The sequence below is a fragment of the Lampetra fluviatilis genome, chromosome 10, assembly GCF_964198595.1.
Source record: "Lampetra fluviatilis chromosome 10, kcLamFluv1.1, whole genome shotgun sequence".
NCBI lineage: Eukaryota > Metazoa > Chordata > Hyperoartia > Petromyzontiformes > Petromyzontidae > Lampetra > Lampetra fluviatilis.
Window position 1 is genome coordinate 3859000 of NC_136284.1, and position 21766 is coordinate 3880765.

Consider the following 21766-nt stretch of genomic DNA (forward strand, 5'->3'; position numbering starts at 1 on the left):
CTTTACCGAAATAACCAAGAATATGAATCCCTGCAGTCACGAAAGTTTTAAATCAAAATATGGAAATAGTAAAAGTTTAATATGTTTTGGTAATGTGTTTACCTTTATTGTATTTTGCACTGCTGTGTTTGTGTACTGTTTGTTGTTATGACGTTCTGTGAAAAAGAGATGTATAGCTCATAGGATTCCTCCAGGATAAATATTCAGCTTCTGAGATTGGGGATAGCTCCATCGAGCAGTGGATAATGACTGCTGCTGAAGCTACTGTACACAAGAAAAGCGACACCATTGGTTCACGCATTGTAGGATGAACCTGGGCGCGGCTAACATCAGTGCCACGTGATACCCGAACAGGTATTGCCCTCCCTACCAAGCCCGCAACGACGAGCGTGGTGATGAATAAACAACCCGCCCCATGACCGATTCGGCGTGGGGAGAGGTTTTTATCGAGCTGGCAAAAGGCGTGGCAAGAATGGAGGGGCTGTGAAATACGATGATATACAAAGTACTGTAACTGTTAAATAAAAAAATAGGTGCGCACTGTATTAAAAGTTGCGTGGAAATGCAAAACCACGAGTCACGCACAGAATTATTGACACTGCTGTGGCATGTTTAATAGATTGCGGTGAAAGTTAAAGGCGCGACCCTGAAATTGCTCGATCAATGCCCCCGCCTCCTCCACGAGAGGGAGCTCGAAAGAGCCCCTCTTGAGACGGATTCGGCCTAAAAATGTCAGTATCCATAACAAAACAACCCAATTGGACTCTTGATATCGCTTTCGTCGATTATTGACGGCGGTGGCCGTCGTCGTCTCTCGTAAGGCGTCTCAGGGCGAGCGCGCTTCCTCGGTCAATCAACAACGGCGTCGGCCAGGGCGTGGGTGCCAACCACGTGCTCGTGAGAAGCGCGGTTACGTCACCCAGGCCACATTGTTTTTCGCACGCCGGATAAGCATAGCAAACCACACCCCTCCCCCCCCCTGAAGCTGTCCCTCACGAGCCCATTGACCGAGAGCCACCAATTGGGGGGGGGGGTGGTGGGGGGGGACTCGCGTTTTTTTAATCGCGCGCGCAATCGGGCTACCAAATGCAATCTGCATAATTTGCGGGGCGGGGCCATTGCAATGAGAGGTGTTTTTGGGGGGGGGGTTAAGAAAAGGGGCGCCCGCGCGCGCCTCGCGAAGGTGGGCGGGGCTATTCGGAATAAGGGCGGGGCTATAAGGGAAAGAGGGCGGGGCTATTGGCGAATGGGCGGGGCTATTGATGGAGTGGGTGTGGCTATTGGTAGAGTGGGCGGGGCTATTGATGGAGTAGGTGTGGCTATTGGTAGAGTGGGCGGGGCTCCGTTTGATTGGAATCCGCCTCGTTCAGCTGGAGCCGCAGACAATAGTGGAGCTGCTTCGGTGCTGGGGACACGCGCGCAGTGTACAACACAGCATAGCAGCGACATAGCGGGCGGCTTGCCCAGCTGTCCCACCTCCTCCTCCTCACTCACCCCTCCTCCCACCTCCACTCTTAGCCCCCGCCACCCACACACTGCGCTGGTGGGGTGGAGCAGCCTTTCGGGCTGCTGCTGCTTCTTGTTTTGCCTCTGCTGCTGCTTGCTGCTCTGCTTCTTGAGCGTGTACTGCCTTTGTCTTTCGTGGTGGCCGGCGGCTGCTTGCGCTTGGGTCGGTCTCTCTGCCCGGCAAGATTAGTGGCGTTTGAAAGAAGAGAGAGAAAGAGGTGGTGGTGGGGTGGGGGGCAGTACGTTTAGATCCAGTTTTTAGGTGGTGGTGGTGCTTTAGACGGAGGAGTCACGGGCGGAGGTGATGATGGCGAACGCCCTGGCGTGGTTCTGGAACGAGCGCTTCTGGCTGCCTCACAATGTGACATGGGCCGACATGAGGAACCCCGACGGTGTGACTTTCCCTCAAGCCGAGGACCTCTACATGGCATTCCCGCTAGCGCTCGGCATCTTCGTGCTGCGGATCGTCTTTGAGAGGTGAAGGAGAGAGTCGAGCACACCATGCCTAGCAGCATCACTCACCGTCCTCATCATCGTCGTCTTCGTCGTTCAGTTACGATTCCTTGCTGCCAGCAGCACCATGAATGACCGGCGCAGTTCACCGCCACATTCGCTCGCGAAACCCACCACCTCCTCCTACAGATCATCATCCACTCGATCATCTTCATCGCTTACCAATCGTGACCTACCACAAAGCATCATCATCACTTATCGCGTACCAGCAACAACTTCCAACCATTATCACCGACTGGTCACCTACCCAGGATCACCACCGACATCCACGATCGACCATCACCACCACTCCACCAACAATTATCCAACAACCACTCCCAGATTCGGCATCACATCACACCAGCAGACACATCCCTCGCTTGCATAACTTCGCCCACATCACTCACCTACACAGAGTCCGATGGATTAATCATCAGCAGCAGCCAACGTCACCAACCACCCATCAACCGCCATCGTCATTTACCAACCAAACACCATCATCACAACACCATCAACAACGTCAACTCAACTCTTATCACTACCACCCGGGCGGGGGCTTACCAACCATCGTCTGCATCAAGCGTCAGTGACCCGTCAGTCGGCGCCCATCAACCACGACTATCCAGCCACGCTCATAACCAACCACTGCCACACACACACACAAAAACAACACCCACCATCAACAAACCCCCCCTCCTCCACCACCACCAACATCAACCCACCAACCCAACTGGGCTGCCATCATCACGGGCCAGACCCAAGCCACCCTCTGGGGTTGCGGACTGCGACAAGGATGATGAGATACAGCGATGGAAAAGCTGACATTGACAACAGTCGTAAAATAAAAACGCGGCCTATGTTTATTATACAGTCGACAACAACAGATTTACGCCAAGAAAAACCTGCACGTACGAACGATGTACTCCTGTGTCAGGGGTGCTTTAAATTTGCATCGGATGCACATCTTTGAATAATCCTGCACATGTATGCAGTAATTCACACAGAAATATATAAGGATATACGCTGTCATATACAGTACATGCTACGGGTGTATCCTCTGCAGTATTATTATTACAAGATGATGGCAGCTTTACCATTTATAAGATGGTCTTGGCAAAATGTCAAAAAATAAATATATATATAAAGCCGAGCGTGTTAACATTTCAGTGAGACCCACAGCACTGTGCCCTGCCGTGTGTCCACAACACTCGATGACATTTCAGGTAACACCACCAATAAGGAGCTATTCCCAGAATACTAAATAGGTAACTGAAAATAGCACTTGGAAAAAAAAATTCACAGCACTCCATTGTTGTTATACTGAAAAACACGACCTCCGCATTTAAAGCATTTAGATGATCTATTTTGGAATGCAAGATTATTCTTGCCTTTAATTGAATGGTGGCTTGATCCCTTCTGCCAATAAAATACAATCAAGGGCTATTCATAGCGAATTGTGCTAGATGCACTCGGTCACGGGCCAGTTTTAAATTACTATTATCAATATCGTTCTTCAGCAGTCATGACAGCCAAGCAGAGTTGATTGAAGTGGAAGTCTTGATATTTACACCAGGGATTTCTTTAGGGGGGGCGGTGGGGATTTTAAAGGGAATCTGCGGAGGTCAGTTTTATTAGGCTCTTTGTTGTTGACAATATAAAGCATTTGTTGTTATAATCTTATGAATTTCGTCGTGAAATAATTGGCGACAAGATAGCATTTTCTGTACGTGTGGGGTGTAATTCCATCATTTGTGTTACAGCGTTTCAATTGCCCCATACTGAGTACACATTGTAAAATGAACTCAAGTTAATGCTATGTTTTGCTGGATGTTTTTTTTTTATTCCCATATAGATATTTCACATTCGGAATTCAGACACGTGCAGTCCATTTGTGATCCACGGTGACTCACTGCAACCAATCCTTGCCCATGTGGTTCCGACAGAGAGAGCTTGCCCATTTCATTTTTCAGGATGTTAATCCTCACGTGTGTAGAGCCTTGGTGTTAGCACTAGGGGGATGTTTGTTGTAGGCCCAGGGGGGGTTGTTTATGCGTCATATGGGAGTTGTGGCTCGGCACAGCCTTACTCTCTTGTTTCTGTCAAGTGGTGGCGTAATTGGTGCAGCTGCACTTTCTGTTCACTTGGTTACATCTAATTGAGCCCATGCTGATGCAACGCTGTGGCCATGAGGAGGCCTTTGAAAGGCCAGGATTTTGTCCCAGTCCACCTTGCTGTGCCGAGCCGTGCCAAATTAATAGCGCATACAACCGTTGACAGCTTATTTTTGAACGTCTTTGGCGACATTTTCTGCCACTGGGATTAGTGTTTTTATTGCAAGCAATGACGTGTTATTTTAGCAAAGGGCTTAAGGATATAATGTAATAGTGAACCACAATTGAGTTATATATTTTTTATGATGTTCACATCATAAGTACCACTGGCACAGCCAGAACAAAACGTACAGTGGAATAAATTATAAATAATAATTGCAGCAGTTATTGCAGTACTTCACGACGCCTAATTTATTTTGGGATTGTAGTAACGCCCTAATGGTTGAGCAGTGCGTGACCTTTCAACGGTATGAATGTTTCATTCGAGTTGTGTTGTTGAAAATGTTGAAATTGTTTCTTTTCACTGTAGGTGCATTGCAAGGCCCTGTGCGTACGCACTAAAGATCCAGGCGGCTGGGCCCCGGAAGGCTCAGAGCAATGCAATTCTGGAGAAAGTCTTCACGTCCATCACGAAGGTGAATTGTGCATGCCAGGAGTTCGTTTCATTTGGATAATTTTCTTTTCGCATTTTAATTAACCGCACAAATAGCAACGGTAGCCATAAGGTAAAAACAAATGTTTACATGCGAACGCTAAAATGTCTGCACTGTCTTCGGCATTAACGCTGCCCTAACATTGATCTCTCCACTGCTGCATGCATTCCTCCCCAAGCTGTGACGGTGTGTCGTGGGCCTTGCAAATGCAACAGTTCATTAAGCACCTGCACATGCGGTGATTTAGTCACACCATCGCTGTGGCGAACTTACTGTCAGGCACGTTTCCTTCCTTTGGCTGCCACTGCATCATTAGACACGACCATCAGCCCATCATCTCTTTTGCCACTCGCCTTACCCAGCAGTCAATATGATGTCTTTAACTCACATATGTGGTGTAATGCCTGCGTTCCACTTTCTCTCGACGTATTTGGCTGATGAAAGGCCGTGTCAATAATGTGGGTGGTATGCAGTTTTTTTTATTTGCACTTTTATATCACCAATAACAACAGCCGACATTCGCCACTAAGTGGCGGTGATGTCACGACGGCGCTTGTGCCAGGCCAGGTACACTTTGAGGCCACGTGAAGTGTCGAAGGCTCGCTGACAGGAGGCCATGGAACAGACTCAGGTGCCATGAATTGACTGAATGAGGTGACTGGCAGATGCACCAGCTGTGCCCCCTCCTGTACCAACTTTTTCTGCATTTCAGCTGCCTGGCGCTCCTCTTGTTGTTGTGAGCGTCGCTCCTCTGCCCTCCGTTGTCCACATTCTCTGACTGCATCATTTGTTTCATGCATGTTTTTGCTTGCTCGTCAACAGAACCCAGGGGACAAGCACTTGGACGGCCTGGCCAAGCAGTTGGACTGGGACGTGCGGACCATCCAGCGCTGGTTCCGTCGCCGGCGCAACCAGGAGAAGCCTAGTCCCCTCGCCAAGTTCTGTGAGAGCATGTACGGTTAATGCACGTGCGGCAATAACATCGCCGAGCAAACCTCGGCACAACCAGAAGTGCCACTGGCTAAACTTTGTAACCGCATTCATCTGCCAACATCTCGCAGGGTAATTTTCTGTATGAGGCTGGCTTACTGTGGGGTAAGATACACGCAGGTTATAATTTCTGCTTCGTGTGCGGTGTATAGGCAAAGCTGTTTAGGTATTAGCCATATTAATAGTAAAGCAGTCAGGTTTGATGAATGCCCAAAGGAATCTGTATTTGAATCTCTTACCGCGCTGCGAAATTGCACTTTAAACTAGTCCTAATTTGAGCCTTAATGAAGCGCCAGAACCATACCCGCCTGCCAGCTCTAGTTTTTAATCACGCATTCCGATTAGTCGGGCCTGCCGTGGCTAAAGGGCACATTCATATAATCCACTATTTAACATGCCTTATTTAAATGCACGAGACATGCCCGCGCTATTCCTTATACCAATTTATGTATTAAAAAATATCTGGTAACATGCTGGAATGCGGGGAGCATTCATCATCATCATTTCAGCCGTGCCGCGCACTCGGACGTTTTTATCTGCAATTAAAAGCGAATATGTTTTGCACGGTGGATTTATTCATGTTCTCGTTATTTAGGTGGCGCTTCATGTTCTACCTCTACGTATTTGTGTACGGACTGAGGTTATTATCACAGGTGAGCATAGCTTTCATGTGTTTTTTTGTCATTAACCCTCACGATGTGTTGAAGTACATTATAATGCTGTTTGTGCACCCAACTTACCGGTGCAAAGTACATTTTATTCTTGGTAAATATAATTCATCGTGGCTAAACTTTATTCACGTATTGCCTTCTCTACAAAAGTCGTGTGGAGGAAGGTTGGGAGTGCTTGTACAACCTTATGTGATCTTGTATACGTGTGATGCCTGTTGCAGAGCACTTGGGTGTGGGACAGTCGACAATGTTGGTACAACCACCCCTATCAGGTAATCACTGCTTCGTGTCACCTTTCCGCTCGGAGTTATTTATCTCAAACGTGTAAGTTACCCATTGTGCAATGTTATGAATGACTGCAAATGTTTCTACTTTTGACGAGTTTTGTTGTTGTTGAAGGGGAGCATTAAAATATTTTGTTCTGGCTTTATTTGGTTCAATAAACATGGCAAAATGTGTTTTTTGGCAGCCACTACCTTCAGATATACAGTACTACTACATTGTGGAGTTGGCTTTCTACTGGTCGCTCATGTTCTCGCAGTTTACAGACATCAAGAGGAAGGTAAGGAGACTTTGATTTTCCACATCCTCGGTTGATTCCACTTCTACGTACAGAGCTTTCTGTCTGCATGTCAAATACAACCCTAATCTCTTTAAGGCATTGACTACAGACATATTTATACGTGGAAGGGCCCAACTCCAAAGAAAAACTGCACATACTGGATGGCTTTCTCGTCATTGTTAACACCTGGATGCAATGAGGTCTTTTGAAAATATTTTCGTCCATATAAATCTCATCTTTGTGTAAGCTTTCCCAGATGTACAGTAAAACCAGATAAAATATTTCACATTTAATGGAAACGAACTCAACACATTCATTATTAACACTGCCTTAAAAGGTCAATTATATATAAGAGACAACGTTTTGGGAAATGGGCCCCTCTTAGTACATACTACCTATTATATATATAGTTAAAGCAGTGTTATTGAGGAACATGTTGATTTATTTTATTTGTGTTGTTCCACGACTGCCACGATCTCGGTGTCGCCAAATATTTACTACAGAATTGTGAGCGGGCACATATGGATGATGGTTTCTTAGAATTGTTTTTGTTTATCTTGCTCTTGAGAGTAAGGCTGAGTGAATTTTGAAAGGCCCTGGGTAGCCAGGTTTTCATCTCTCATTTGCTTGTGGCACACTGTGACCGGACTCCACACACAATCCAGAAATGCCGAATAGGGCAGCATATGCAAGTGTTCAGCATCAGCTCCTAGTCTGCTGTGGTACATTGGTAATACCCTCTCTCTCTCTCTCTCCCCCCTTGCCTCCTCCTCTCCCCTCTCTTACCTATATAACCTCTTGCCACGGCAGCTCTCCCGCCGACTTCAGCATTTTCTTGCTGTGGTTGTTCCACCTGATGAAGATCGCTTGTGTTGCGATCGAAACGTCGTGATTTGTTTTATTTTATTTTTACCTACGTGACTTTACCGAAAGAACCAAAGAGTATGGATTCCTGCAGTCACGAAAGCTTAAAATCAAGATTACTACCCTGCAGCTTTAATGTTTGTGGCAAATCCTGCCCTGTAGTGTTCTGTGCAGTACACGGGAAAATAAATACGCTTTGTGGAAACAGCGGTTTCTTCGTGGAATTTGTTTTCTAGTAAAAAATAGAGAGGCAATACAACTTTAACAAGGTATTGTATAACATAATAAAGAATGGAATTCCACATGTCAAAGTCCGTGCTTGCCATTCGCAAATGCAAAAGGAATTTAGCAAAGGTACCAAGACCAGTTTATTTTATTTTAAGGGATTACATCACAAGTAGCTGTAAACTGAGCATCTTGCTTATTTCATTTGATGGGAACCCATATACTGTGCTAGAGTTTTAAACCGGTGAAGGTTTCGCAGACTTGGTAATCGCACTGTGTTTACACAGCTTGTTGCAAGAACAGTACTCAGTGCAAAGTGCAAGCATGTGAAATACTTCATTGCCTGAGAATATCTGCCCGCATGTTAACCTCACCCACCACTGCTCACTCATGAACCCACTGTTGGATTTTCACCCCTACAACGAAATGAAAAGTCTGTCATGTGAGTGTTGCAAGCCTTGCCAGTTGAGCAATAAGATACTTAGTGTACTTGGCAGAAAAGGTGGCATGTGTATGTAATTAAATCGTGGTGTTTTTTTTAAAAAAACAAGCCTTTCTTGAAGCTTGTCAATCCTTGTATTTAGCACGCTTTTATTAATTTTTTTAACTTATCGTAAAAATTTAGAGTTTCTCCAAATATAGGGTGAATGTACTTCAGAATAGCCTTGTTTGAAAATAAATCTAAACTATACTCTTTGGTTCTTTCGGTAAAGTCACGTAGATAGAAAAATAACTAATAGATCACGGCGTTTCGATAGCAACACAAGACATCGTCTTCAGGTGAAACGATACAGCAGGCGGACTGCTGAGGCAGGAGGAAATGTAGCGAGAGAGCTACTGCAACCAGAGGTTATAGACGTTTGTGGTGGGTTCAACCCAAGGGTAAGTGGGCAGGGCTAGGGATGGAATTTGCAAGTAAATGTAAGATCGCAGCTGATCCGAGGAGGGGAGGGGCTGTCGTAACGGGCGAGAGGGTGGGGTGAAATTTACAGAGGGAACAAGGTTATAGAGAGAAAAAAGAAATCAAACTTAGAAATGGAATGCAACTCAGAGAGTCGGCCAACACAACAGTTAACACTACCTGGTTGATCAACGTCCTTCCAAAGATTGCTAAATTTTGCATCCATCTTCTCGGTTGAAGTCATGTCTGAGTTGTGTGGAAATCCTCCCCGTAGAGGGTGGTTCAATCTTGATTTGAAGCTTTCGGGACTGCAGGAATTCATAGCAACACAAGTCATCATCTTCAGGTGAAACAATCTTTATAAGGACGTTGATCAATTAGGTATAGTGCAACTCTGAGTTGCATTACATTTCTAAGTTTGCCAAGTTTGATAACTTACTCTTTGGTTCTTTTGGTAAAGTCACGTAGAAAATAAAATCTAATAATAATAGAATACGACGTTTCGGTTGCAACACAAGCAACCATCATCAGGTAAGAATGAATGATAAAACACAGACACGGGAACAGCATCGGCAGACACGCATGCAGAGACACACACAAAGACACACCGAGCGACACACACACCAAGACAAACAGAAGGACAACGAATCTGTGCCGATGCCTTAAATAGAGAGAGGGGGGAGGGGCCGGGGCAGAGAGAGGACTGGGGAGGCGGGGCCAGCTGACAAGCGAGGGGACAAGGAGGGAGCAGTGTGGAATTCTGGACCATAGTGGCCGGAGGAGAGACGATGGTTTACAGCAAGAAAATCGAAAGTTTGAGAAAGCAAATTTAGTAAAATTAGAAGTGTAATGCAATGCAACACAGAGGGTCGGTTGATCTCTTTTTTTTCTATCACCTTGTTCCCTCTGTAAATTTTACCCCCACCCTCTCACCCGTTATGGCAGCCCCTCCCCCTCCCTTCCCCCTCGGATTAGCCGAGGTAGGCCAGTTCTGAGATCTTACATTTACTTGTAAATTCCATCCCGAGCCCTGCCCACTTACCCTTGGGTTGAACCCACCACAAACGTCTATAACCTCTGGTTGCAGTAGCTCTCTCGTTACATTTCCTCCTGCCTCAGCAGTCCGCCTGCTGTATTGTTTCACCTGAAGACGATGGCTTGTGTTGCTATCGAAACGTCGTGATCTATTAGTTATTTTTCTATCTAAGTGACTTTACCGAAAGAACCAAAGAGTATGAATTCCTGCAGTCACGAACGCTTAAAATCAAGATTAAATCTAAACTAAACTTTTATTTATTTTACCAGGTAAAGCACACTGCTCTTTTTCCAGAAGACACCTTGCTACAAATGATAGCTCAACAAAGTGGCTTATGTGCAAATTTATAGCAGCCAATTACTCTAAACGCATGTTTCTAAATGTGGAGGAAAAAACCGGACAACCCGGAGAAACATCCACACGACCGTGGGGAGAACATGCAAACTCCAATATACAGGCGTCACGGTCAGGATCGAACTCCCAACCTTCCTGTATACCAGGCGAGGGAGTTAACATCTCTCCACTGGCACCCTATTATCTACAGTTGCCATCGAATACTGGACAGCGTTTCATTATTAAGCAAATTATTTCGTGATGCTGCTGCGTTGCAGTGGTGCACAAGCACAATGAACACAAAAACTCGACACATTCACCATTCATTTCATTAAGTGGATCGGGTGTGTTTACATAATATCATATTATTTTACATGGTGACATAAATATGAACTTGATAGTGTTTGAGTGCTATTTTATTTCATTGTCAGGAAGTGTTTACGATATGATCTTTCTGAATAAACGCATCGTTTTGTTGGTACTGAGCACTGCTTGCTTGACAATAGATTAAATGGGTCAATCTGTCTGCTCTTAAGTCAATATTCGTCACTCGGTTAAAACTTAACTCGGGTAAGATAACAGGGGTGAGTGTAACTCACACTGTGTTTGTGTAGCTTCTTATTTGGGGACAGTTATATAGTAGGCATTGGAACATTTTTGCAAGCTATACATCAACCTGTGTTGAAAACTGGCCATATAGCATAGACTTACTTTAAACACTCATAAATAAGATGTGTATGTTTGTTCACTGGTTCAGACTAGACAACGACATGTTTATAGCCAAATGTAAGCACGTAACTTTTCTGTGTCAATAAAAATAGTAGGGTGGAGTAGTGGTATACTGGTCGGCACACTGAACTGTGAACCAAGTGATCCGAGTTCGATTCCTGACCATGGCTGACCTCAGTGACAAGTGATATTAGAACCGGTTCTTCAATTCCCACCACTTCCCTTCAGTGTAGTAAAAAAAAAACCCATGGCTGGCATGACTCAGAGAAGCCTTCAGCGATTCAGTGATTGACACTCTGAAATGTAATTATTTAGAATGTAGAAGGAGTATTTTATATATTCTTACCGCATGCATATTGCAATTGATAAATAATGGTGTGTAAGATGAGAAGCCTATGTCAGAACATTCAGTCACTGCATCGGTGACTGCATCGTGCGCTTTCATATTCGCCTCTCCAGCCATCTGCAATGCTCTTCCTTCCAATATTAGGAAGCCACTGGAGCCATGCACTTTTCAATCTAGATTGAAAACTAATTTCTTTAGAACTGCTTTTTGTGTTTAGTTTGTTGTCCTTACTCTCCGATTAGCGTGGTTGGAAACGTACGGTCCAAAACACATTCCTGCGGAGGGAGCTGGTAGGAACGTTGGGTTGCTCGGTCAATGGCCAGGGTCAACGGCGGCGTGGTGTATTCCGCAAATATGCCCGACTGTGAGGGCGAGCACAAGCCGGCGTGAATAGGTTAAACGTTGAGTTATATAAGGGCACTACGGGGTGACCAGCCCCTCCCCACCCAGCCCCTCCCCACCCAGCCCCTCCCCACCCAGCCCCTCCCCACCCCACCCTCCCCTCCCCACCCAGCCCCTTTCTCCCCACCCAGCCCCTCCCTGCACGACGGACACAATAATCCCCTGTGGGCTGGTGTAACCAGGAGGTTCCTAGTAAGAAGTTCTACATACATACTTTCTGTGATTCCATTCCATATCGTCTTGTTTTTAAATTATCGTGGCATGACCTACATGTATATAGTTTGTACTTTTCAAGTGTGTATCCTCTATCGAACAATTAATTCCACAGTACTTATCTAGCCCCCCCCCGTTTGAACTTTACATTTATGCATAATGTGAGGTACGTGTGTAGCTTAAGCGTACTCTAGTTTCTTCGGTAAGTGCACGGAGTTTTCTCGAAGGGTGCTGTGCAATATTTTGTGATGTTTTGGGTTTCGAATTTCCCGAGGGATTGAATGAATCCATGTTTGTTCGCGTTAAAAAAAAACTTCCGCGCGTTTTAGCCGGGACTTTAAGCTGTTGTCGTTCTCATCCTTCACTCTTCCACTGTACTGTACTTTCTGTGTTCATCTGTTATTTTTATTTATTTTCATAGATCTTATATTTGTTTTTGCCAACATTTTTCATTTCACCGCGTCGGAGGTCGTGTGAGCTGAAAGGTACACGCGATTCAGTGTTGTGTGGTGTTCAACCCTTTTAAGCCACTAGCGGACTTCAAACTGTGGCACTGTAGTTTTAGATGTGTAACCCTGAGATGGTTAACCACGTGGCTTTTGTATCGGACCAGTTGCCATCCTGTCCCAAGCAAGCACTTAATCTTGCCCATGCATCCCACACTCCTTGCTCCGCTGCCAACATTTCCTTCTTGGCGTTGCCTGTTGGTATATGTGTGACACGGCCAGGATTGACGTAATGCTCACTTTAAAAAAATACCCACGGTTGGCTATGTACGGTGCGAAAGAAGTTCAACATACATACATACAAAATGTGTATTTTTTCACTTTGTAAAAAATTGTTGTCTTAATTGGTGAACGTATTGTCTACTTATTAATGAGCTTCAACTGTATATGCGGCATTGCAAATTATTACAGTTACAGCGATATAATTTGAATGTAATGGATGCTATTAAATTTTCACATTCAAATTTTTGCCCCCATATTAAGTGTGCACATAAGTTAGTCTTTTGATCACTCCCTCTCGGTGATTGCTGTAATGTTGCTAAATTTCGTTAAACTTTTTACCCATTCACCGCGATAAGCCCTTAAAGGCTTTACTATTTGGCGTTTAGTAATGTGGATATGTGACATTCGGATGCGAATTAAATCACAGATAACATTTCAACAGAGATGCCAGGAAGTGCCTGGGCCAAGGTTGTTTAAGTGAATGACATCACCCTATTTTTTTTACTCAAAGTCGAGTGTTCCTGTATTAGATCAATGCTTTGCTAAGTTTCTGCTGTCGCTTGAAATTGTATTTGCGCAGCCTTTTTACGATGTGAAGCAACTTGGCTCATTAATTTGTTGTTTTTAAATGCAAAGAAAATATTAAAACGAGATTTTCATGATTTCCATTCCATTGCATTACAGTTGATCGTAGTCTAGGGTCTTTTAGTTTAGGATATTTTTGTTCTGTCCTGACCCTGCTTTTGCTCCGTGATTGGCAAGCATTGTGAAGGACAGTCGGGCGGTGTGTCTTGATTCCCCGCCTGTGTGTTTTTGTCAAGGACTTCTTCATGATGTTCATGCATCACCTCATCACCGTGAGTCTCATCTCCTTCTCGTACATCGTCAACATGGTGCGCATGGGCTCGGTGATCCTGTGCATGCACGACGCTGCCGACTTCCTCCTCGAGGTGAGTTGTTCTCTCAATGCGGTTGTCCTTCGAAAACGGCGGCTTTAGCCTTTTCCTTTCGGACGTCCGAATGGGACTTTAGCAGGTGGCCACACATTGACACGAAAAAATGGCAAAGGTGCAGCCCTGCAATCGCTTGCCCTCGCTACTGCTGGCAGAAGGCCCTTTAGAGGATATTTTGACATAACCTCACATCGACCAGATGTCTTGGGAGAGGTGGCACTACCCACACTTTAACCCACCACCTGCAACCTGCTGCTTGAATGCCAGCAGTCTGGATACCTGTGTACTCGTTCACCTGTGTACCCATTTATACTGCCGGGTGGATTTAGGAAACTCGGCCATTGTTTCAAATGCGGCGCAGGAAGATCGCATTGAACCGGCAACCTCTTGATTGCAAGTGCAGTGCACTGTCACACCACAGTGGCATCCGTTATCCAGTATTGAGGCAAAAAATAAAATCAGTTTAACACAGGCTTACGCACGTAGGCTTTCTTATGAAAAAATAAAATTTCGACCGAATGCAATGATGCTTTTGCACTCGCACAAGTTACTCAGGGTGCAAACATTTTAAACAGTGTTGTTGCGAGGTCGATAATAGTATTCTCTAGTACCCAGTCAGCGCAGCAAAGGTACTCTCAGTAAGGGATGAATGTTTGTTTGGTGGCCGTTTCGAAGTGGCACATCTTGTGTGATCGCAGGGTGTACAAGATGAATTTGTGGTGCTGTAGGTTCCCAACCCCCCTGTCCTACGGAATTCTCGTAGGCAGAGCCAACGTATTCTTTTCACCGTGTACCAGCTGACTTTTATGCCATAACCTTTGACCGTAAGTGTGTGAAGAATTCTAACCCACGTTTAGTATTACTAGACACTGTAACTTCAATGCTTTTCCTTTTTTATGCGTTGCAGGCAGCCAAGATGGCAAACTACGCACGATACCAAAAGCTCTGCGACCTTCTTTTCATTTTATTTGCCCTGGTCTTCTTTGTGACAAGGCTGGGCTTGTTCCCATTTTGGTGAGTGCACCAAGTACCATCTTATTCCCCCAACACAAGTGACAGCCACGGTCTTTGTTTGACTTGTATGTGTTTTTGTGTCTTTGCTGGCCCTAGTTTTTTTTTGCTACTTAAAAAAAAATGCAGTTTACATCATGTATTCATCTTCAACACAACAAGTGCACAATAGAGCGCTTCTTGCTGTGCGCGTTGTGTTATGTTACTGATTGAGACGAGTGAATTAACGTCTTGCCACAGCTGGCGCCTAGACTGTTGCGACATCCCGAGTTTTCCTCCCATGAATATTTGCTGTGTGGGTGGGAAGAGTTCGGTAGAAGGGTCAAAGCAATTTCGTGACCAACTCTAAAAGGATGAATGCATTGAATAACATTTAAACAGGTGTGGGTTTGGCAAGAGTGAATGCTTGGCATGATGCAAGTTTTGTTTGTCTCTTTGTTTCTACCTGCTAATTCAAATTATTCTTGTTTTCTTTTCTTGCTCTGCCCAGGCCTGTGCGGAGCACAATGTTTGAAAGCTGGGAAATTGTGGGGCCGTATCCATCCTGGTGGGTGTTTGTGGGGCTATTGGTTTTACTGCAGTGTTTACACGTAATCTGGTCGTACCTCATACTTCGCATCGCCTGCAAGCTCCTGCGTAAGGGCAAGGTACGTACTTGTGCAAGGGTACACGTCCATTTAGTGTCTGCACGTGCACATACATACTATTACACAGTCGTACGCGAGCCCTTTTACACACAAATACTGACCACACTCCTTAGACGGATATCATCACGCGCACATTACCCAGTGCTACAAATGAGTTGGTTGTGCTTGGCCTCAAAAAAATCTTTACATTTGAAACTTCCTCGGGCTGAGCCCCATGTACACAAATCAGTATTTTGTTGCTGTCGCGAGCGTTAAACCCTCTTCTCCACACTGCCGCTTGTGTCTTTCATGTTGTGTCAAAACCTCAGTCTACGTTCGTAGTCGTCTTGTGGGTTTTTTTCTGCCTGCTGACGCGGTGTTGCAGATCTCTTGTTTCTCTATCTTTTTTTTTTCGCTATGGCTTTCCTCGGACCTGTTTAATACCTGTGCTGCCCCCCCCCCTCCTCCTCTTACCCCTCCTCTCTTCTGGAAGTCTGGGAGATGGGACTCGCTGCATGTAAGTTATGCCAGGCGCCAACTTTGCTCAGAGGGCAGTGGACCAGGCCGCTCTTATTGTGGCATTCTCTCACCTCTGTGCATGTATTTGTGACTGCATTGCTTACAGATCCATTACCATAAAAAGCTCGCCCTTATCTCAAAGGCTTAAACTCCAGCATTCCGATTGTGTGAGCCTCTGCTGATGTTGTTCGTTGCAGTGCAGTTGGTGCAAGCTACCTCATTGTTGCACGTAAATACTTATCTCATTCTTGCTAATCCCATTTGCCATTGTGGGTTAAAAAGCACCTCATCATCACCCTTGATCATAATCACACCTTGACGTCACACCCTGTTGTCAAAATCTAACTTTTCATACTTCTACCAGGTGTACAGGCCGCCAGGGACTTTTGCTTTTTACGAAGTAATTCGCCCCGAAAGCCCTGATTTTATTGCCAGCCATTACCCGTCACATCCGCGTTTACAGCACGCTTGTTAACGTTAGCAAATGAACGTTGAAGCCTGTGAAATATATCATTTGCACGTGACAGACATTTGTGTGTTTGCACAATTAGCAATAATATTGAATTACCGTCAAAAGGAAGAAGTCTTTTTCCAGCTCAAACGAGCATTGAGGGCGGTGCTCATTTCCCCTTTACAGCCCCGAGCCAGTGGTTGGTTGAAATGATACATTCCTACGGGAGCAGAGATTCGATCCAGAGGCCAACACCCGTTTGTTGACTTTGTCCACGCAGTGCTTGATGGGCTGAATCAACCCCCAACCTGAATATAAACCCACAACCTTCCGAATACGAACCGCTCACTCGTCCTACGAAGCCACCTGGCTCGGTTAAAGTATCACTCTAATTTAAAAAATAGAGCAAGATCTCTCATGAAATACTCAAAACATACTGACATGGTGAGATTCTATCAATTATTTCACACTATTAAAAAGCAGTACTTGTTGGCGTTCAGTTTTTATATGGTGTGCATGCTAACAGCTCTAGCACGCTTTCACTAGGTGTTCACTTATATCACTTTAAAAAAAAACCAGGGCACTTGATTTTGACACTAAACCTCTGATTGAATCTTTGCACTCAATGTTTTTATTCACGACTCTTATTCCCACTGTTCACCCATTTCGCTTTCACGCGTATACCCCCTGATGTATTCCACGTACGGTATACCCACAGACGTCACGTGTAGTCCCTTACACTCCACACGTTTACCCCCTCCCTTATACTCTGACCACACCCTTCGCCGGGACTACCTGGGCCCTCGTTGCCAACACCCCTCGTCGTCGTGTCGACTGCGGCTCTCGCAGGTATCCAAGGACGACCGCAGCGACATCGAGAGCAGCTCAGACGACGACGAGCGAACGGGCGACCGGGCCAAAGGCACGGCGCGCGGGACGGGCAACGGCGCGGGCAATGGCGCGGGCAGCGCCAACGGCACCAACGGCCACCTGCTCGCGGGAGCGACCGCGCGAGCCTACGAGCACTGAGATGCCGGCGGCGGCGGGGGCAGCGGCCTCGCATGGTCCCGGACTGGGGCTCCACACAACCGCCTGACAACCAAACCAGCTGTCTCTCCTCCACTCCATTACGGTCCTGCACCCCCCCACCTCCCCTCTCTTCGGTCCTGCTCTCAATGCCCTCTGCTCAGGCCCACGGTGCAAGTGGTTCACGTCCTCTTCCTCCTCCTCCCCCCCCCCCTTATCCTCTTTGTGCCACGCTTTATTTAAGGTGGTGCCCAGTGTTTATTTTTAAATGAAGAAAAATTAGCAGTGTACCAGTGTTTGTGTGTATGCCTGAGACTTTCCCCCCACATCCCCCCCCCCTTCCCTCATTCGCATTTGCCCTGCTCTTTCTTCTCGCCCTACTGTTGCCGGCTATCCATGTGTTGCTTGCATAGCACTGCTGTGGTATGTCGTGGGAGTGTCCGTCAGGTGTAGGTTATTTGTGATTTTTTTCGCAGTAGATGCATTCCGCCCGAGCTGGTTTACTCTTGTAATTATCCGAGTGCTCATCGCAAAATGCATGAAGTGGCTATATCACAGGGTGTGTAGTTGGGCAATGAAATATTCAGTATAAAGGTGGCAGGAAGTGTGATTCATGTGATGGATTTTTTTTTTAAATGCAACGTAAAAACAAGCAGGTTTTGCCTTTACCATTGTTTTTTAAGGCATCAATTCCAGACACGTAAATTAATTGTCAACATATTAATGCCTATTTCAATCACCTACGTAGTGTGTACGAAATGAACTTAAATAGTGTGATTATTTATTAGCAATAAATAAAACTTTATACACACTGGGTTTCAGAGAGGTATTTTGCTGTACACTGGCCATATTTTGTCAGAAGGAGAAGCATCCCATCTTGCAAGATAGTACGTTAAGAATGTTTTTAAAAGTATTTATTGCTGATAAGACTTAAGAGAAGGCATTGTATTCTAGATCTGGATGTCTGAAAATGACAAATCTAATCGTGAATAAGCTATACAATGGAATGTAACATGAGTGTTCAATAGAGATACAAAGTTGTATTTGCTGATCTTTGACGTTTACAAATGTTACAGTGGACATCATGTAAAGCAGGGATGCACAACTTAAAGTATTGCACGCAGGGCTTAAATTCAACAGGGTCTGGGCTGGCAACCTGAAAAGTATATCCACACGCGGCACACCACATCTAAGTATACCTCTCACTAGGGCTGTGGCGACCAGCCCACGTGTCACCTTAAGTCTACCAGCGACCCAGAAACTATTCCGTCGGAAATTTAAGCCCTGGCCTCGTGGGGGAGGACCGCATGTTGTTCACCCCTGGTGTAGCGTGAGCAGTTTCGAGAAGCCGTTGCAAATTCTGCTTAGCGACAAAGCAACGCCCAGTCATGCCGTGGTTAGCCGGCTTCTGCCACGGTTGTAATTTCTTGACTTGCACAATGTTGGCATTGCGCCGAGAATCGCAAAACGGCGCGTAATTTCATGGCCGCTCAAGCTCTGCGCATTGGTCTTCGGTGAATTTATTACAGTGGCTTTAAAGCCTTGATTGCTGCGGTTTTAGGCTCGGTCCGTCAACTAAACGCTGAACAACGCTCAAAAGCGAGCGAGCGAGATTAAAATATTTTAATACAAATTCCACAAACAGCTGTGGATATGTTTATCCCGCCGTCAATTATTATGCACAGAAGTTGACCTTTTTGCTCGTACGGTAGATGGAATTTTCATCCTTTGGGCTGTTGAAAACAGTCGTCGTGTATTGACAAAAAGTTGGCTGTAAAACGATACGTTTGTATTAACATATAAGTGTATGGGAGCATAACGTTTTACACAACATATGCTTAATTTGAATAACATTTGATGGGACCCAGCCTGCATAATGTGATAACATTGATAACAAACGTTTCATGTGGGCATGGTGTTGCCTGTGTTGCCATTTCCTTTAAGTAGAAAGTCACCAAACCAACCCCCTAAAGTCCCTAGGTCGATTTCTCAAGTCAAAGACAAAATAACACACTTTACCAAGTATTAAGCATCGTAAACTGATACAGGATCTTTAATACAGACCTGGAATAGTATCCTCATCCCAACAAGTCCATAGTTTTGTCGCTATCGTTGCCTTGACAATTGTCTTGCTAGGGAAACCAAAAAAAAATCAGCTGAATCTAGCCACAATCGCGAAGTTGGTAACAATGGGTATTGCGACACGTGTCCACCTGTTCACATCTAAATCCCCGCGCCGAGGTGACTGGTGACAGGTAACGGAAGGCAGGTGTGTGGTGAAACACTTTAGAAATGCCTCTCGAGTATGGAAGCCGTTGTTTTGTGCAGCTGCAGTTGCCCTTGTGCTGCTTTAGCGTCGCCTGTTGCACGCAGAGTTTGAGACGTAGAGCGAAACCACTCAAGAGAAGCCAATTCTGTTGGGTGTGCGTCTTTTCATGGTGGACATGTATCATTTGCTCATTCTAGGAACCCGGTATCCCATTTGTGTCTACCCCATTGCCCAGTCCCCCCTTTGCGCTTTACGATGCGTCTGCAGAACGATAATGCGATTCCACGGGGGAAGCGTTCGTACCTCGCGACGATTGCTGTTCTAGTGTGTCGGGAGTCATTACTGTAATAAAGAAAGGTACGGCTGTAAAGAGCGATTGTGCGACGCGGACAGACTCATCTCGCCCAGTGGCGAGAGACACGGTTGGATCGAGAAGTTCGGCTTTACTTTGCGCACAATCAAATGGATCAATTTAATCGGTGTATGTTGTTGATATTATTAAAGAACTTTTGTTTCAGGCTGTTTTGCTCGCCGCACTTTTGTCATCGGCACGCGCGTGTGTGCATACACCTAGACGTGAATGTCCCTCCGCAAGGTGAATGCCACTTGCGTCGCCGCGATCTCCATGGACGATGCTGTTTACAAGTGGTGCGTACAATGTGATCAAATTCGCATGTCCCTGTGGAAGACCTGAACGGCCTGTGACCTCCATGGTGGGCAGCGGTTGAATTTTATCGGAACACTAAATCCAGGTGGATGTAATAACGCTTGGCAATCGCGTTAACGTCGGGACCCAGAATTTGTTTTGGCCTTTCCCCAGTTGCATGCTATGAGACGAAGACCTTTACCGTTTGGAACTCTCGCAGAAAGTGGTGTAACCATCACCCCATGGCGAGAGAACAGGCTCCTGAAGATGACCGCACACCATTCAGATCCATCCATTTGTTTCTTATCCACATGTGGTGGTGCACCTCCTCGCGTACCCCGCTATCGTAATGTTTATCTTTAAAAACTCGTGCGATGTCAACCATGTTTGTCAGTCATTGGTGACCAGACTGAGACCCATCAATTCACTCTGCTTCAGAACCTAGTGTGCTCGTGGGTGGCTGAATCCCAAATTTGAACCAATGACCACATTAGTGCCAGCTCAGTGCGCTGACACGGTATTCCCTCCCCCCCGAGCCACTGACTACCTCGGTGCTATATGTATTAGATCCAAGAAACTGCTGCCGTTTGCTAGACCAACCCAAATTTACTGCAGAGTATGATCCAGTTTTATCATCGGCCATCAAAAGAGGCATTAAACCCTTGATTGTGATTAGGCTGAGTATGCTAAATATATTAATAACCCGATTTATGTCTCCCCCCCCCCCCCCCCTTTAACGGCGTTTCGCGAATCCGTCGTCACTTTATTAAACCCACTAATTGATTTGCGTCACCTCAACCCGCACGGAGCTGGCGGCATCATCCACCCTTTCTCGTATCCCTGCCGCTTGAGCCATCACCTTCCCTGTAATATCACTTTGCGTCGCTCATAGAAATGTACTGTACTGTGGAGTCCAATATATTATTTATGTTCAGTAATTTGGTGATTTTATTGTGTACGATATCGTATTGTGACCTGTATCATTTGTGTTAAAGTTTAGTGCTGTACGCTAGTTTTGAGTACAGTATGTTTAATGTGCCTTTTGAGTGTTACATTACCACACAAAACGACATGGCTAAAAACATGCGCGATTTATGGGGCCATACATTTAGTAGGGACGCAAAAATCTGTCAACCTGACCCCCCCCCCCCTCCCTGTACGCACGCGTACTTTTTACACCCCCCCCCCCCCCCCCGAATCCTATAGAACGGACGATATTTAATCCACGCAGAGACGATCAAGGATGAATAATATTAACGTGTTTAAGTAAGCAGATAGTCCACCGCCGGCTGCATTACAAAATTAAGTTGTGTACCTTGGCCACTTATTTTTCCGAGCTGCTGTGTGATAGCTGCAGTCAGGGGCACGGTGACATACGAAGTGACACCTCTCCCACAGTCCCACTTCTCCCGGCAGGACTTGTTGTCTGTGACAGCTGAAGAAACTGAACTGTGGCTCATTTGAAGGCCAATGTAGACAAATTATTATCGAGGCTTCACCCCC

At 45.7% G+C, this 21766-nt stretch overlaps 1 protein-coding gene across 2 annotated transcripts; it reads left to right on the plus strand.

Moving 5' to 3' along the window:
- The first annotated feature begins 1303 nt into the window (after nt 1-1303).
- LOC144934438 (ceramide synthase 6-like) lies at nt 1304-20135 on the plus strand. Of its 2 annotated transcripts, XM_078860188.1 has the most exons (11): nt 1304-1983; nt 4639-4744; nt 5585-5715; nt 6348-6405; nt 6645-6695; nt 6893-6985; nt 13584-13712; nt 14623-14729; nt 15217-15373; nt 15846-15869; nt 17172-20135. In XM_078860188.1, the coding sequence occupies exons 1-11, from the start codon at nt 1811-1813 to the stop codon at nt 17349-17351; spliced, it is 1209 nt and encodes a 402-aa protein (XP_078716314.1). In that variant the 5' UTR covers nt 1304-1810; the 3' UTR covers nt 17352-20135. The 2 variants fall into 2 exon arrangements, with proteins under 2 accessions (XP_078716314.1, XP_078716315.1); XM_078860189.1 differs by lacking the exon at nt 15846-15869.
- The last annotated feature ends 1631 nt before the right edge of the window (nt 20136-21766 follow it).

What these genes read in the sequence shown, in the direction of transcription:
- LOC144934438 (XM_078860188.1), top strand. Translation starts at nt 1,811, where the DNA reads ATGATGGCGAACGCCCTGGCGTGGTTCTGGAACGAGCGCTTCTGGCTG. An exon ending in CTGCCGACTTCCTCCTCGAG is followed by an intron (nt 13,713 to 14,622) that starts GTGAGTTGTTCT and finishes TATGCGTTGCAG; the next exon opens with GCAGCCAAGATGGCAAACTA. An exon ending in AGCTCCTGCGTAAGGGCAAG is followed by an intron (nt 15,374 to 15,845) that starts GTACGTACTTGT and finishes CTCTTCTGGAAG; the next exon opens with TCTGGGAGATGGGACTCGCT.